At 44.2% G+C, this 17,828-nt stretch overlaps 1 protein-coding gene across 1 annotated transcript in view; it reads right to left on the reverse strand.

The window, feature by feature from the left end:
• Nucleotides 1-231: 231 nt before the first annotated feature.
• Nucleotides 232-17,828, reverse strand: part of LOC127661549 (high affinity cAMP-specific and IBMX-insensitive 3',5'-cyclic phosphodiesterase 8A-like) — a 58,682-nt gene continuing 41,085 nt past the window's right edge. The window contains exons 10-22 of the mRNA XM_052152304.1: nt 17,591-17,642; nt 17,361-17,403; nt 16,891-16,971; nt 16,502-16,572; nt 16,097-16,261; nt 15,774-15,822; nt 15,534-15,669; nt 14,178-14,376; nt 11,812-12,029; nt 11,545-11,677; nt 10,701-10,865; nt 2,657-2,786; nt 232-1,547 (exon numbers count right to left, since the gene is read on the reverse strand). Of these exons, the coding sequence (XP_052008264.1) occupies nt 1,441-1,547; nt 2,657-2,786; nt 10,701-10,865; nt 11,545-11,677; nt 11,812-12,029; nt 14,178-14,376; nt 15,534-15,669; nt 15,774-15,822; nt 16,097-16,261; nt 16,502-16,572; nt 16,891-16,971; nt 17,361-17,403; nt 17,591-17,642 (1,549 nt within the window). The 3' untranslated portion in view covers nt 232-1,440. The remainder of the gene's footprint in view (nt 1,548-2,656; nt 2,787-10,700; nt 10,866-11,544; nt 11,678-11,811; nt 12,030-14,177; nt 14,377-15,533; nt 15,670-15,773; nt 15,823-16,096; nt 16,262-16,501; nt 16,573-16,890; nt 16,972-17,360; nt 17,404-17,590; nt 17,643-17,828) is intronic.

Below are 17,828 nucleotides of genomic sequence, written 5' to 3' on the forward strand. Positions count from 1 at the left end.
TTCATTTTGTTCTGTTTTCACCCTCATGAGAGAATTAGACTGGCTGGGCAAATCAAATACAAGTTATGAAAATTATCTAGACTCAATGTTTAAAATAAAAATAAAAAATTAAGACAGACATCTACTTGCTGCTGCAGTGGTAAACAAACCTCACCAGACCTACCTTGATGAAGACATGCTGAAGTTTCATTCAAAACCTTTCAAGTCTGAGAACTGTTTGTGTAATAAATGAGGCACACACATGTCATCATATATTGAGCTTTATGATAGAGGTCATGAGTAAAATCTGTGAGCTGCTTCACAAACATGATGCAAAGAAGTTTTATCCATTTCACATCCACTCTTGAACTCCGTGCTGACATACAGAATGAACTTGAATAAAAAAATAAAATAAAACAAAACCTGCTGGAGAGACAGAGAGATTAAACTTGTTTTTTCTTAATAATAAAACTCTCTTCTGCAGCGTTTGTGTCGCAGCTGTCAAGTCGCATGTCATTTCCAGAATCAAAGCTCTCATAACATCATACACATGAACTGATGATATTCCACATGTCAAAAACAACATGGATGAAATTATGATCCGTCTCACACAGGCGCTTCTGCTGTACAGCAGTCCAGTGTAAAATTTATTATCTATAAAAATATTGAGATTTACTTCATATAACATGAGTGTGTTAAAAACTGCAGATGTCCGTCGCAGGTGAGCAGCGCGCTGAGCTGTATAAATAGAGCGTATAAAATAAGGCAGCAGTCATCAGTAGATCGGCCACATAGAAAAACTTCTGCAAGAAAATCCTTCAAGTCTGAATATTTTCACAGATTACTGCCGTGCGGTGAACAGTGTTATCGCAGGTAGCAGAGCGCGTCTCCACTGTGCTCTGAGCGATGCAACTCTCTCTCTCATTCACACACACACGCGCACGCACACGCACGCACGCACACACACACACACACACACGTCTACAGTGCAACAGGAAGATTCAAATGGCATCATTCAATAAGAAAATAAAAACATTTATGTTATTAATGTCTCTGCAGATATTTAATACAGATGATAAGAATAGGATTTCAATTTATGTTAATCACTTTGGCGTTTTATAGTTCATTTTAATTATATTTATTAGCTAACATGATTCTTATCATTACTTTATTATAGAAAACAAGAAACAAAATAAATAGAGCTCTGCAGATGTGTCTCTCTCACTCTACACACGTGTGTATACATGTATGTGTGTGTGTGTGTGTATCTACACGAGAAGAACAGAAAGCAGACAGACAGTAGATATTTAGACAGGTGCGGAGCTGTTCGCTAGTGCTTCTTCACAAACGTGAGACGCCCGTCTGTCTTTCTAACGCGTGTCGTCCTGTCATGACCATCCCATGTCCCGTGTGACGACAGATGCTCACACATAAATCAAAACCCTTCGCACTGCATGCGTATTACTCTGGTGGCGGCCGTAGGCTGCGTAGTTTCCTCTCGTCGAGACCCTTCCAGTATTTGAAGTTGTTGTCCAGATGCTGCATTAGATTTGGCAGATCAGCAAACGCTGCAGAGACACAAAACATCATGTCACAACAACATACTTTATTCCATCATTTCAACCAAACACATATTGCAGGCAAGAAGATTAAAAATGTTTAAAATTATTAAAAATATTGAGTTAAAAATAACCAAGGCATATTTATTTAATTTTACACCAATAGTACAATATTTAATAATAAACCACAATATTTACCTTCATGCATTTTTACTAAAAAGTTTTTGAAACATGTCAAATGCCATATAGAGACTTCCATCACTGTTGCAGTGATTTCAACAGAAAATGTATTATAATTAATAAATTCAGACTTCTCAAATCTGATTGAGACAAATTAAAAAGCTTTGAATACAACAACTCAATAGAATGATTAATATCACCATAATATTCATGAAGTTGCTTAAAGGTGCACTTAGTAATTTTTTCCTCTTACAGACATGAAATGTAATTGTGCAATATATTGTATGTAGTAAACAGGGCTGGACTGGGAATAGAATTCGGCCCGGGATTTTACATAGCAACTGGGGGGCGGGGGTCACTGTCCTTTTCTGCATATCGCGGCACCATTTTGTGGTCAGTTCTGCATAATGTGGCGGCTCATTTTAGCATATTGTGGCCCATATGACCTGTTTCGCCGACGACCCACTGGACCCCTCGGTTCTCCCAATGGCCATCCTCTCCGGATCGGCCCCAACGTGCATCGGCCCACCGGGAAAATGTCTGGTATGCCAGATTACCAGTCCAGCCCTGGTAGTACCGTCATGACCACTCACATTAAATTTAAATCTCCGGTCATTACTGTAACATTTTAAAAGCTGTTTTATTCAACATGAGAGGGTCCACACATGGGGGCTGCCATGTTAGAATCACATGATCAACCGAACACTACTCGCTTAATCTCAGTAATAGTCCTGTTATTTGACACTTTCACTCATTGATTAAAGTAAACATGATTGACTGTGTATACAAAATTTCTACAATAGCATCTGAAACTGAAAACCTTTGATTTTAAATGATGCTTCATCCAAGCCACTAGGTGTCAGTGTATTTCCAAGATGACACAAAGACAAAAGTTACTGAGTGCATTTTTAATATATAGTGTGCAGGTGTTTCTTTACCGTCCCAGGCGTCAAACATGTCTGTGATAAAATAATCAATGAAGGAGATCTGTGATTTAGGAATGCTGCAGGTGTTGCGATCAAACACAGGCATCACGACCGGCAAACCCTGCTGCTTTTCCTCATCAGTCTATAGAGTGAGAACAGAGAGATTAAACAAACACACATACACAAACATCCACACATATAATTAGTTATCTGAATAAGATATCATAGACTTCTATTGTTATTGTTTATAGTTAATTATAATCACTACAGACTAACCTTTAAAGAAAACTTTATTACAAATTATTTAATTAATTCATAGTACGGCTGCAAATCGATTAAAAACTAATTACTTTAACTAATTAATCACACTTTCTGTGATTAATCACAATTAATAATGGTACATTAAAACAAATATTAAAACATAATAATAAATATATTTACTTTATACTTAAAACTTTAGAACTTGCCAGAAAATTGTTTAGTCATCATTTATTTCAATAAATTTAATATAAACGTTAAACTGTTAATTTATTTTTTACGCATAGAGTTAGACACATTTTTACAGGTATTAATCTTTGATATAAGTATTTATATACATGGCATAAATTCAGTTTTCATGCTGTAATTAACAGTTGGGCAAAATATTCTGCTGTTCCCTTATCGAGAGGTCTCTCCTATTGCGTAAGTAGCTTACGCTATGAGAAATATTGAAGTCTTTATGTAAAACGCATTGCAGCTGCACAGCAGACAGTGATGAGCGAAGCAGCTCGGTCATTGGCTGTGCTGCGGCAACTGCTCGAACCAATGACGGGGCGATTTAGAACAGCGCCACCAATGGGGCGCGCCCGCTTCAGCGCTCATAGCCTGCTGAAATTAGCATATGAGGGCTATATAATGAGCATCCCCGTCATTCCGGTTCTTTAGATTTAATCTCCTTCAGTGAAGACCTTCTCTTCGCTGGATCCTCCGGATTATTGGAGTCTTTCGCCGCCGTTGACACGCATACAGCGGGACTGCTGAGAGGGCGCCGGCACCTTCAGCCGCCTTCAAAGCCTTCTGCTACGCCATCCGGCGCGCGTCGCATATCCTTTTTCTTCTGCAAGCGTTAGCCCCGCGGCGCTTTTTAGAATTAAAGAGTGATTTTCCAAGGCGTTGTTGCAAATGCCTTCAGCCTGCGCCTCGTGCAGAGGCCCTCTTCACAACGGAGATCGGCACGTCCTCTGCACTCGCTGCCTGGGTCTGGACCATACAGAAGCTGCACTCATTCAGGGCGGATGTCCTGAATGCGACTCCTTGGGCCTCGCCGAGCTGCGCACTTGCTTTGCCGTTTTCACGCCAGCGAGCCAGCTGCCCCGATGCTGCCACCTCTGTTCGAGCAGCGCAAGAAAAGCGCCGCTCACAGAGGCTGCCAGAGCACCCGGACTCGGTGATGTCACGCCCGGCTCAGTCCCGCGTGCATCGCCGCTACTAGATGTCTTCCCGCAGCCGGTCCATTTCACGAGGCGGGCCTGCACCCCTCCAACGGCGGTGGGTCTCGTCTCGTTCGGCGCATCGGGGGCGACGATCGAAAGGATGACAGCCTCTCTCTTGGCGCTGCATCTGGCGACTGGCGGGCTCGTTCGACCCAGCGCCATCTACAACAGCGGACACAAGCGCGGGCACCGGTATGGACTTCGGAGATCGTCCGTATCCTGTCCAAGGCCGTGGAAGACCTCGGGCTCGACTGGTCTTCTCGGAAGAACCCACCCACAGCCGGCTGGACCGAGTGGTTCCTGCAGGAGCGCCGGCAGGCCCCGACAGAGACCCTCTCCTTTCTTCCCTGAGGTGCACGACGAGCTCACAAAGTCGTGGAAAGCCCCGCACTCGGCTGCGCCTAAAGCCTTCTTTCTCTTCCTCGCTCTCCTCAGTGGACGGCGCGAGAGAAAGAGGCTACGAGGCAACTCCGCCCCTAGAGGAGACTGTGGCCAACCATCTATGCCCACCCTCCACCGCTGGATGGAAGACCAGAGCTTCTCACCCATCGAAGCCGCGCAGAACCACATCAGCTCTCACCGGTCGCGCATACGCCGCCGCCGGTCAAGCTGCGTCAGCGCTGCATTCGATGGCGGTTCTACAAGTGTTTCAAGCCAAACTTCTCCGTTCTATGGACAAGTCTGGACCTGAACCTGATGCTTTTAAGGACCTGCGCACCGCTTCGGACGTAGCTTTGCGAGCCACAAAGGCCACCGCCCAATCCATTGGCCGGGCCATGGCTAACTTGGTCGTCCTTGAGCGCCACCTGTGGCTAACGCTAACGGAGATGAAGGACGCGGATAAAGCACACTTCCTTGACGCGCCTGTCACTCCGAGCGGCCTGTTCGGATCTACGGTGAGAGATTTCACGGAGCGCTTCACTGCGGCACGAAAAGATTCGCAAGCTATGCATCACTTCCTGCCTAAGCGCTCCAGCTCATCTCAAAAACCGCCCCAACAGCAGCAGCGAGCCAGGGTAGAGCCACCCATCTCCCAGCCTAAGAGCAGACCGGAGAAGGACGCTCGATGCCGCTCACGTTCCGCTGGCCGAAGAAAGCCGCAGGAGCAACGAGGCCCTCGACCCAGAATCACCCTGAATTCGGAGCCTCGTAAGTCTTCCTAGCAGCAGGAAGGAAAAGAGGAAGTACGTGTCTCGCAGATGCCGGACTGCTTCCTCTCAAACATTCAAAACATTACCCAGTCCCTTACAGGCGGCTGGAAATGTCTATACAGCAGTCAATGGGCCAGTCATAAAACTTCGCTCACCTGCAATCAAACGCCGTTTTCTGGCGACACACAGAAATCACCAAAAGAGTCATTTTCTGCCTGTGTCACTAGGGGTTCACATGTCCACACTAAAGTCGCATTCCCACATATCAATACTGTCCAAACAGTGCCAAACACCTCCCCAGCTCAGGCTGGATGTCCCAAACATGTAGATCGTGTGCCTATTGTCATGTATGCACCGCTACACACAAGCACTGTTCCCACAGTTATAAACACTTCCCCAGTAAAAGCGGGAAGTGCTATAAGTGTAGGCGTGTGCCTGCTGCATTGCACGCACCCCTACACACAGCTACTCACACAGTTTCAAACAGCTATGCGCAAACATCACAGATGTAATGCGCTGAGCTAAGAAACTCCCGCTAAATCGCGGAAAGCTTTATGAGCGTGGTGGCGTGCCCATAATGATGAATGCACCCCCACTTCAAAACACTGTTCATACAGTTTCAAGCACTCATGCTGTCGGCATTTCGGAAATAGCGCATGTGCCTGTACTCTCACACGCACCTCTGCACTCGGCACTCAATACAGCTGCTCAGCGCGCACCTGCGCCTCTGAGAGCTGTAGATTCTGTGTTAGCACAAAGCGATTTGCCGGCGGGGCCCATACGTCACTACGACACACCCCCAGCCGGCATTCAGCCCATATCTGTCGCGAGCAGAAGCCTGGGAAAAAATCCCGACATGCGAAATGGGTTTTGAACATAATAAAACACGGATACTCACTTCAATTAGCTCGCAGACCACCCGCTTTTCAGCGGTGGTCGAGACGAAGTGAGGAAAGATGTGTCACATGTTCTACGCGCCGAGGTGCTCAAACTGATAGAGAAGAGCTATAGAAACTGTTCCTCCCTCTTTGAGCGAGGCGGGTTTCTACAGCCGCTATTTTCTCGTCCGAAAAGGGCGGTGGCCTTCGCCCCATCCTGGATCTCAGACATCTGAACAAAGCGTTAATGATTCGCTCGTTCAGAATGTTAACAACCAAACATATCCTCGCGCAAGTTAGCCCGGGGATTGGTTTCTATCAGTGGATCTGAAAGATGCTTACTTTCACATCCCGATAGCGCCTCATCACAGGCCTTTTCTGAGATTAAGCTTTGAGGGACAGTCATACCAGTACACAGTACTACCATTCGACCTATCATTGGCCCCCGTACATTCACGAAATGTATGGACGCAGCACTTTCCCCTGAGACAGCGGGAGTCGCGGATACTGAATTACCTCGACGATTGGCTAATCATAGCACAATCAGAGGTTCAGTTAATGACACACAGATCTTGGACTATCAGCCATTTACAATGCCTGGGTCTGAGAATAAATTTTGCAAAAGCGTGCTATCCCCCAGCCAGAATATTTCTTTTCTGGGAATAGTGCTAGACTCAGTGCAGATGACAGCGTGCCTCTCATCAGAGCGCGCTCTCTGTCGGCGCCTTGCAACATAGTTCAAAGCGGAGCGCCGCGCCCGTCAAGCGATTTCAAAGAATGCTTCGGCCTCATGGCCTCGGCATCAGCTGTACTCCAGCTAGGATTGTTGCACATGCGTCCTCTCCAGCTGGCTCAAGAGCGGCGTCCCCACTCACGCGTGGCGCTCAGGCCACTTTTTGATCAGAAGCGAATCACGGCTGTATAAAAGCCCTGATGCCCTGGAAAGCCATAAAATGGTATCAAACCGGCGTGAGTCTGGGCGTGAATCTGCAGGAGAAAAATGATCCGACAGATGCCTCCAAAATAGGATGGGGGCCCTTTACGAGGGCAGGCCTGTTTCGGTTTTGGTCAAACCGGAAAAGCGCCTACATATAAACTGTCTGGAAATGAAGCGGTGCGCCTTGGCTCTCAGAGCCCTGCTTCGTACCTGCAAAGCGAACACGTCCTGGTCGAGCGGACAACATGACGGTAGTTTAGTATATAAATCGCCAAGGTGGACTCAGGTCGAGCTCCCTGCACTCTATGGCCAGGGAGCTCATCCTATAGTCACAACACCACCTGCGCTCGCTAAGAGCAGCGCCGCGTGCCAGGCGTCCTGAACCAAGGAGCGGACATGCTATCCAGAGACAAAGTTCTCCCAGGAGAATGGTCTCTCCACCCTCGAGACGGTTCAGTGGTTATGGCGAACCTTTGGCGAGGCAGAGGTCGACCTCTTAGCCTCCAAGGAAAGCAGCACTGCACTCTCTTCTTCTCAAAAAGCACGGACGCTTCGCCCAAATCTGGCCGAGCTGCCCCTTGTATGCTTTTCCCGATCGCGATGCTGCCTCAGGTCATCAGTCGGATCAGGGAGGTGAAATGTGCAGTGCTCCTGGTAGCCCCACTCTGGAAAAACCAGGCGTGGTTTCCAGAGCTGGTACAGATGATGCAATCTGCCCCATGGCCGATTCGCTGAGGCAAGACCTCCTCGGACAGGCCAGCGGGATGATTCTTCATCCCGCCCGATCTGTGGGCCCTCCATGCATGGCCCCTCAGCGGGTTCCGAGAACCTCCCCAGTGGAGTTCTGAAAACCATTGCTGAGGCACGAGCCCCCTCTGAGGCTTGTATGCCCAAAAGTGGAAAGTGTTCAGTGACTGGTGTGATACCAAGAGCTTGAACCCCAAAGCGTGCAAGATACCGAGTGTACTTGCCTTTTTGCAGGAGCTGCTGGAGGCGGGCCGCACACCCTCCACGCTCAAAGTCTTTGTGGCTGCCATAGCAGCGTCACACAATCCTGATAAAGGACATTCATTGGGAAAGAACGATCTGATTGTTACGTTTCCTAAGAAGCTAGGAGGATGAACCCTCCTCGCCCACCTTCGGTGCCGATCTGGGACCTGGCCACGGTCCTGGACACACTCAAAGGTGCCCGTTCGAACCTCTCCGAGCCGTGCACCTCAAGCAGCTCTCGCTCAAAACCACGCTCTTGCTGGCACTTCGCTTCAGTTAAAGAGTAGGCGACCTGCACGCGCTGTCATCAAGCGCTGCTTGCCTGGAATTTGGACCTAACGACTGCAGAGTTGTCCTTAGGCCAAAGCACGGGTACATTCCTAAGGTGCTCTCTACACCCTTCAGAGCACAGGTGATATCTCTGGCAGCGCTATCGTCTTCAGCAGGCGAGGAAGGCGCAAACTTACTCTGCCCGGTCAGGGCGCTCAGAGTATATTTGGAGCGTTCTGCCCTGTTCAGACAGGCGGAACAATTATTCGTATGCTTTGGCGGCGAACTAAGGGTCTCGCTGTCTCAAAGCCACGAATATCGGCTGGATAGTGGATGCTATAGCGCTAGCTTATGAGGCCAAGGGCCTTCAATGCCCCTTAGGCGTCAGAGCTCACTCTACGAGGAGCATGGCCTCCTCGTGGGCATGGTCGAGTGGGATACCCATTCAAGATATTTGTCTGGCGGCAGGCTGGGCCTCGCCTGACATTTATCAGGTTTTATAACCTACAGGTCCCTCACTACATTCCAACATTCTATCAGTCTGACTGTGGAATGAACTGGAGTATGTACATGCTGGGCATTATCTCCTCCCTTATAAGGTCCGTCTCTGACCGGCTTAGAGGGTTTATTATGCGTACCAGTACATAAAAACTCACTACATAAGATATGTGTTTGTGTTTGTACAAGGAGCACCCCACCTTGTAGGTAAGAGCCCTGTCATACCCCACTAAATAGCTCGCCTCTGGCCGGCTCGTGGAACATCACTTTGCTTTAAGGCTCAGGCACCCGCCTCTGGCTTTATACAGCGAAGTCAGCACGCACTGGCGTTTTACATGGGGTTCCCATAGCGTAAGCTACTTACGCTAATAGGAGAGACCTCTCGATAAGGGAGCGACTTGGTTACTAACGTAACCTCGGTTCCCTGAGAGAGGAACGACTATTGCATAAGCTGCCGTGCCTGTGCTTGGTCAGTCGCTTCAGTCGATTGAACCTAAAGAACCGGAATGACGGGATGCTCATTATATAGCCCTCATATGCTAATTTCAGCAGGCTATGAGCTGCGCGAAGCGCGCCCATTGGTGGCGCGTTCTAAATCGCCCGTCATTGGTTCGAGCAGTTGCCGCAGCACAGCCAATGACCGAGCTGCTTCGCTCATCACTGTCTGCTGTGCAGCTGCAATGCGTTTTACATAAAGACTTCAATATTTCTCGAGAAACGGAGTTTTCCCATAGCGTAAGCTACTTACGCAATAGTCGTTCCCTCTCTCAGGGAACCGAGGTTACGTTAGTAACCGAGTCGTTTTCCAGTGGACTTAATAAATAAAAATAATAGTATCAAATGGGCAGATTCAATTCATATCATGCTTTATTGGCAAGATAAACTTAAGTGAACATTGGCAATGCATTATTAGACACTATTCATACATGAATACTGAAGATTAATTTACTGAAGTTTAAAATCTCTTATTAAAACTATTATTTTCTCTGGCTGCCGTTCAGTCTCTATCACGCACACATGGAGTCTCTCTTGTGCGTTTAACATTTTGTCACTGACTAGTTCAGTTGACAGTGAGTAAGCGTTTTTGGGTGATACAAAGAGATATGGCAGCTTGCTTGCATCTCTCCCACACCCTGCTCACCGCTTGCGGTAGAAGTCTCCATTCTCCATACAGTAAATCAGCTCCCATGTTTATAATGCCAGGACAAGCATCAAGCTCAATGAAGAAGCGTGCACTACCAAGAAGGTACAGCTGCAGGCCGAAGACCTCCAAAAGAGGGCGGAGTTACTCCAGAAGTGGCGTGGTTACTCAAGAAAGGGTTTGCGCTAACTCCATAAGGGAGCGTCACTTCCACTTCCACTCACGGTTAAGGTTAGGGAAAGGGTTAGGGGCTCCCTATTTCTTTAATGGTGATTTGGAGCTCCAAACCCTTTTTGGAACTCTGCCTGCAGCTACATCCTTCTCTGCACTGCTCCACACAATTAGTTTCCATGCTAGCATGTGCAGTCGAGTTGAGCATGTAGTCGTGGAAATTTATATATGCCGATTTTAGCCACATGAAGTGGGGAATAACATTTGTGAAGATTTAGGAAATGAAAAACAAACAAACAAACAAACAAACAAACAAACAAACAAACAAACAGATACTGCAATAATTGCTTTATGTTTTTTAAAGCATTAAACAGTTAATTATTATTACATCATGTTAAATTTCCCAGCCCTAATTAATAATTTTTCTATTTGAGGATATCCCCAATATCATAAAAGTCAGGTTTAGTCTGATTTATCTTGAGACAAATTTGTCCTAAAACTAAAGCCTAGTAAACATATGCACACACATAAACAAACAATTGCAGCACCTGTGCGAAATACTCCTCTGAAATGCGTCCGGCCCACTCGATGCACAGCTCCAGCGATCTGCAGGGGTTTGAAATATCTGCACACTTGATCAACATCCTCTTTACAAGAATACGATTCTCTGGAACCGACAGAATGCTCTTCACTGACTCCTCATCACCATTAGCCTAAGAGAGAAAGAGAAAGTCACAAGTGGGCTCTCAAAGCAACCTGGAAAAAAAACAGATTCAGAATGTTTCAGAAGGCGGCCAGATCTCAGGAAAACCAATACAGAGCAGAGGTCCTACAGCACAGCGCCACCTACAGCTTTCTAGGCTTTGAAATCAGGGCATATAGATGATTTAAAGGAATATTCCGGGTTTAATACAAATTAAGCTCAATCGACAGCATCTGTGGTATAATGTTGATTACCAAAATAACAAAAAGTCCCTCCTTTTCTTAAAAAAAAAGCAAAAATGGAGGTTCCTGTGAGACACTTCCAATGGAAGTGACTGGGGCCAATATTTGGATGGGATGACAATGAAGTTGTAAAATTTACAATACTTTTACACAGAAAAGGTTAGTAAGTGATTTAATGACACTAAAATCATGTTAACACGCATTATATTGTTTATGTTTTGTAGCAACACTTTTTTTAACTATGAGTATTTCACTATTTACTGAATTGTCACTTCCATTGTAAGTGCCTCACTGGAACCCAGATTTTTGCAACCGTTTAGTGTTATCACAATACCAAACTCTTAGCAGCTGATACCAATATTAGTGAAATTTCACAATTCCTGTAACCAATTACAAAACCACAGCAAAATGTCTGTGTGTAAGTGCGAGTGTGTTTATGTTTCTCACCCCATTCTCCTCCAGTGCAGTCAGTGGTTTGTTGATGCTGTTGACAAACTTGTTGACGTGTTCAAAGTGTTTTGTCATCTCAGTGGCGAGAACCATGTCAATGACAGCCTGCCGGAGTGTGCGGTACTCATTCCTGAAAGAGAGCAGCAGCATCAGTGTATGTGCCCGTGTTTGTGTGTGTGTGTTGATATATATATACATATATATATGTGTGTGTGTGTGTGTGTGTGTGTGTGTGTGTGTGTGTGTGTGTGTGTGTGTGAGAACCTCTCCATATTCTTGAAGATGTTGCATTTGTCGTCTCGTGTTGTGATCTGGAATGCGAGTGCAGCGTGGTGACTCTCCAGTACGGCCGTGTCATTGTACAGTATGGCCAGTTCACTTCCTGCGTTACACAGGAAGGAGTTTGTGCGTCCGGGATGATCGACATCATGTACAGTAGCAGCGATCAGTGCAGCGACTTCATCTATCGGGTCGAGACTTTCCTAAAAATCAAACACAAGCAAATGTGAAGAGTCTTGAGAGCAACAAATGCGACAGACTGCAATGTTTTTCTGTGATGACACTGAGCCATGATATCGCCATGGTAACGTGATCAATACAAGTCAGCTTTGTTGTTTAGCTATATATTACACAAAAGTATATACAATCCATATGTCATCACTCTGATAATTCTGTAATTTGTTTGATCCAAATCACAGTGATGCAGCACAGGCTTTAAAACAGAGGGAGCACCACTGACTGTGTCAACTAGCTGTGGAATACATGACTTAAGCTAAGCTATCTGGTGACGCTATACCAGACAGGTACCGCCCCTCCACATGGTATAATCTTGCCCGTGGCTCATTTAACCTAAAAGCGTTTTTTTCATTGGATATTTCAGTTCTCTTGAACGCGCCTTCACAAGTGTTTAACATGCTCATGGTTGCCATATAACAGATTCAAACCCCCAATTAGAGATTTATACTTGCGCAAGTTGGAAATATTCTGCCTAATGTTATGTAATTTATGCAATCTGGCAACCATGTATTAAGAGTTCTCTTCCTAGCTCTCGCTTTCCCCCTTTGAACAAACTTAGCGCTCTTTAGTGCAATATTCTGTTCAAGGAAAAGTGTAATACGGCCACTCTGTGTCCATTCTTGTGGCTGCTTGTGTGGTTTTTTCCTACCAAGTTTACATGTTTTTTATTTGTTATATATTTTTAATTTGTATCCCCTTTTCTCCCCAATTTGGAATGCCCAATACTTAGTAGGTCCTCGTGGTATGCGGTTACTCACCTCAACCCGGATGGTGGAGGACAAGTCTCAGTTGCCTCCAATTCTGAGACAATCAATCTGCACATCTTATCACGTGGCTCGTTGTGCATGACACGGCGGAGACTCATGCTATTCTCAGTGATCCACACACAAATTAACACGCACCCCATTGAGAGCGAGAACCAATAATCATGACCATGAGGAGGTTACCCCATGTGACTCTTCCCTCCACAGCAACCGGGCCAATTTGGTTGCTTAGGAGACCTGGCTGGAGTCACTCAGCACACCCAGGATTCGAACTTGCAACTCCAGGGGTGATAGTCAGTGTCAATACTCGCTGAGCTACCCAGGCTCCCCTCTGTGATGAATTTTAATAAAATATAAACATAGATCTATCATTGACACGTGGGTCAATATTATGTATTTTTATTTGTGCAATTTAGAAGTCCCTCAAACCTGTGTGTGAATCTAACTTTTGCAGTAATCATTTATGATAGTCATGCAGCTGGTTTTATTCAGTTGTGTGCTGAATGAAAAGCCAAACCATTGTCAAGACACGCATCATCACTCTTTTAGCGCGTAAACGTATAATGTTTTGAGAATAAGCAAATTGGCCTGCTTTGCGACTAACATTAAAAGTTCTATAGTTTTCAATATCTTTTTATTTTTTATTCAAACAGATCCCTGATTTACAAAGTGTTAAATTGAATAATAAATTAACAGGGAAGTAAAGATGGTAAAATAAATAATATATAATTATGCTCAGCCTTTATTCAGTTTTTTATGCCTGACAGAAAATAATCTTCCTTTGTAGAGCAATACAATACTTTGGGCAATTGCAGAATAGTCCCATTAGTCACAGATACACTTCAGAAAATTGAGTACATAACTATTTCTGGGCTTAAACGATACAAAAACCAAATCAACGTGGAACATTGCATCTAAAAGGAGTGCAATGTGGCCCCTTATGCACTACTTAAAGACCGATGTGGACCCTTGAACAAAATAGTTGCCCACTCCTGCGCTATAAGGTAGAAGAAAATTAATTGTTCACAAACGAAGGCCAGAATATATAAATAAAATAGCATGAAAAGTACAAAATGCATCACAATGTTTGGTGACCTGTAAAGGCACAATATATTTGTAATAATGAATACATGGAAAGTCAAATTGGAGCATGTTATAAGCGGACATTTGGAGTGTTCACAAAATTCTTACAAACTACTCTGAGAACACTGAATCAAACTAGTGTCGCCCAGTGACTGACAGAAACTAGTGATTGTGTGGTAATTCATTTACATTAACTTTCCTGATAATCGACAACTAGTTACTATAATTAGTATAAATGAGAAGGTTTATTAGTGAGTGTATATTTACCTTTACACGCTCCTTGCACAGGAAGTATGCAGTAGCATGTAGCACGTCTGCAGCATGTGTGGAGTTGTGGTACGAGTTACTGGAGTGATAATTAGCTTCAACGATCTGCAGCCACGATCGCAGCGTCGCCTCTGGACAGTTTAAAAACTCACAAACACCGAAGCGTGAGAAGATCTTCAAACCCAGAAATGTTAATGGCCTGAAAATACAATAAACATGAGAAACATGGCTGCTCAAAATCAAAACTCACAATATGTGATCATTTCATTTCTTAAGTCTTTAACTTGTTTTTTTGAATATGTTGGTTGTGTCCCATATTTATAGAGGCTTAATGAGAAACAACCACCCATACAAAAAACGAGAGTTCTGGCAAACTTGCCATGAATTTCACATGCAAAGGAGCTTTGCAACAAACTGTTCTTTGTTGCCACAGAAGTGTTTTCCAAATTGACCATTGTTACCAAAGGTTTGCTCCAGGTACATCACTACCAGTGAAGACCTGCAAACTTCTGGCAAATATCTGCGGCAAATCGCAAGCTAATTTGCATGTGAAAAATGAGTGGCTAGTTTGCAGCAAGTTTGCCAGACCTCTAGATTTTTTGTAAGGGTAGTGAGGACATTTTCAGTGGACCTCACCATTTCAAACACTCAGAAATCAGCCAAATCATATCTTGCTTTGAATCAGCTGATGTCAACAGGTTTGTGTATGGGTTAGGTTAAGGGTACAGTAAATATCATAAGCTGTGTCCCAAACGAAGCACTGCACACTTACACTAGTCCCTATGCAATGGGCCATTTAGTGTTTGAAATGTCAAAGTATAATACTGTCCCAAATGACTCACCATTTTATGTAACTAAACGGAAGAATTCACTGTTTTTCGGCTAATGGAAATTATGTTTCAAATGCACGTGATCTGTTGCCGCTAACTTTAGCGAGTTAGCAAAACCTAGTCCAACTCTTTTATCTCAAATAATGTAAATATTCACACACTGTGGGATGATGGTAAAGCACACACTTTTGTCTTCATGGAAGTTTCTCTAGTTGCCACATTCACCATTATTTACAACTGTTTTGTCAGGCCAGCATCACGGCCAGGTAACTCTGCTCTTCCGCTACGTACAGCAAGCTGTGACTATTGAGTGTAGTAAGTGTCCAACGTTCCACAATTTGGGTACTCATAGTTTGTGCATTTACAGTTGCATTTTCACTGTAAACTTACTACTCGCACTACAAAATGAAGTACTCAAGTGTGGGACTTGGGAAAAATCTATTATCTTAGTATGAAAACCATTGTGTCTATGAGATGTGCTCACTAATATAGCTTCTTAAGTCTGTGTGTATGTGTGTTTTTGTACCGTTTAATGGTAGCTGACTCAAGGTTAAAAATATCGAAGTCCCACGAATCTTCGTTCTCCATCGTCTCAGCAATGCATGGTGGGATATCGTTGAGGGACAGCGGTGTGGTCAGGTGACTGGTGATGTGATGGAGCTCTGAAACAGATAATGTGTATGTGATTGTGTGTTTATGAATAGTTTGAGTATAGCAGTTTAAGAGAGGTTGTATTTTGAGAAAAACTGCAGTGAACTCAACGTACGTTTTGTTGCGAAGATGTACTCGTTTCCTGATAGCCTGCGCAAACCGTCCTGCAGAGGAGAAACTGTTGTCAACTCTCACATGCTTACATGCACTGTAATAATCCATCTAATGGCTTTAACTATTCCTTGAGACTTGAATGATACCTCAAAATCATGTGGGTTGTTATGGAGAGGTGTGCTATTACTTTTCTAAGCGATTGGGAGTCTGATTTTATGACTTGTCAATATTTTGCCATACATTTGCACATCAAGCTCCTTTTATTAGCAACTTCTCATCCAAGCAACATTCTGTGTGAAAGAAAATATCAGTCAGGTGACTTACGGTCATGAGACCCCCCACCAGGTCATTCATATGAGGGTCTTCCTCATTAGTCCCAAGCTGAGGCGAGTATAACTCTGTGGTCCGCAGTATCTCCAACACACGGTCTAGTGCCTCAGCAACAGGCATTGGACTGCTTTCCTGAGCTGCGTTTATGATGTTTATCACCTGAACACACCCATAAACACACGTTTACTTAATGAGGACATATCATAGACTTTTTATACCATAGACTTCATCATTAGACTAACTCAAACCACCCCCATTTTTTTTGTTTATTTTTTGTTGTTGCATTTTTAGAATTGGAAAGAACAGCATTTGAAGGATTAACAGGATTTCACTCACTTCTGAAGAAAATTTTCCCAATCTATAGCTAGGCACACACACACACAAAAAAAATACCTTTACCTTAGTGATTGGAGCTTCAATCGTCATGGAGTGAATTCTAGCCATTGATGAATGTCTCCTCTGTGAACTTCCTGTTCAACATAACAAGAGTTTATTAAAACTTCACATCACATTAATAATGCACATCCGTGTGCATGCTGCTCTAATTGCATGTTATTGGGGTTTGAAGTGACATGAGTCATGGTTTGCAAATGGTTTGATCAGTAAATCTGCTCATTAAATTCATTCGAGCCGTACAATTACATCTGTCACATGTTTTCATGGTGAATGCATGATATTCATCACACTTACATCAAACCATTTGAACCAATAGACCACCAGAATGAACTGTGTGCAGGTGTCAGGGGTAAGGGTTTAGGAGTTAGGGTCAGGGGTCAGAGGTGTCTCACCGTCACTCCCTCGAGAGGTTGTTGAACGAACGTCCAGAGAACCTTTCCTACGATCTTTATGTTTGCTGCTCTGCTGAATATCTGACATAAAACAACAACGTACACAAACATCTTACATCACCTATCATGCATTTGATAAAACATTGGCATCAAAAAGCTGTCAATGGCACCAGTCTCATTACAGCTTACATTAACATGGGTCTCCTGTTAACACTGAATGTGGTTTGAGTGATCCAGTCATAGGACATTTATACCTGTATTTAACACTGAACACTTGCAACTGGATCACTTGATGGTCAGACACAATCGAAATAAATGTGACAGTATTTTCTCTTGATATTTGCTGGTATGAGACTTTTTGTTGTGTTGTGCCATTGTTGTAGTGTATTGATGATGCAATTGATTCAATTAGTTCAATTCAACTGCTTCATGGCAAAAATATAAAGACTAGAAATACTGTGTTGTGGTACCTGTCTGTGATTCGGCCTGAACTTTCTCACATGGCTTTTCTGTCTGGATCAGAACACGAACACACACACACACACACACACACACACACACACACACACACACACACACACACACACACACACACACACACACACACACACACACACACACACATGAAAACTGTACAAACATAATTAATTGATGAAATCACAGCTTTATGACTGTATGTGCAGGTCTGAATGCGTTTTACCTTGTTATGGTCATTTAAAGGCCTGTTAATGGACACACAGTGCCTGACTTTACTACAGACAGACAGAGAGAGAGAGAGAGAGAGAGAGAGAGAGAGAGAGAAAGAGTAATTTTAACAAAGAGGTCATATGATCAAACTCTAGTGCACAACAGTGGCACTCAGCACTTGTGGGTCAGGAAGTTTTTTTTCCCAGTCAGTACTGATCTTGTATATATGCATTTTTTTTATCTAATGAAAT

This window comes from Xyrauchen texanus, chromosome 21 (assembly GCF_025860055.1).
Source record: "Xyrauchen texanus isolate HMW12.3.18 chromosome 21, RBS_HiC_50CHRs, whole genome shotgun sequence".
NCBI classification, from domain to species: Eukaryota; Metazoa; Chordata; class Actinopteri; order Cypriniformes; family Catostomidae; genus Xyrauchen; species Xyrauchen texanus.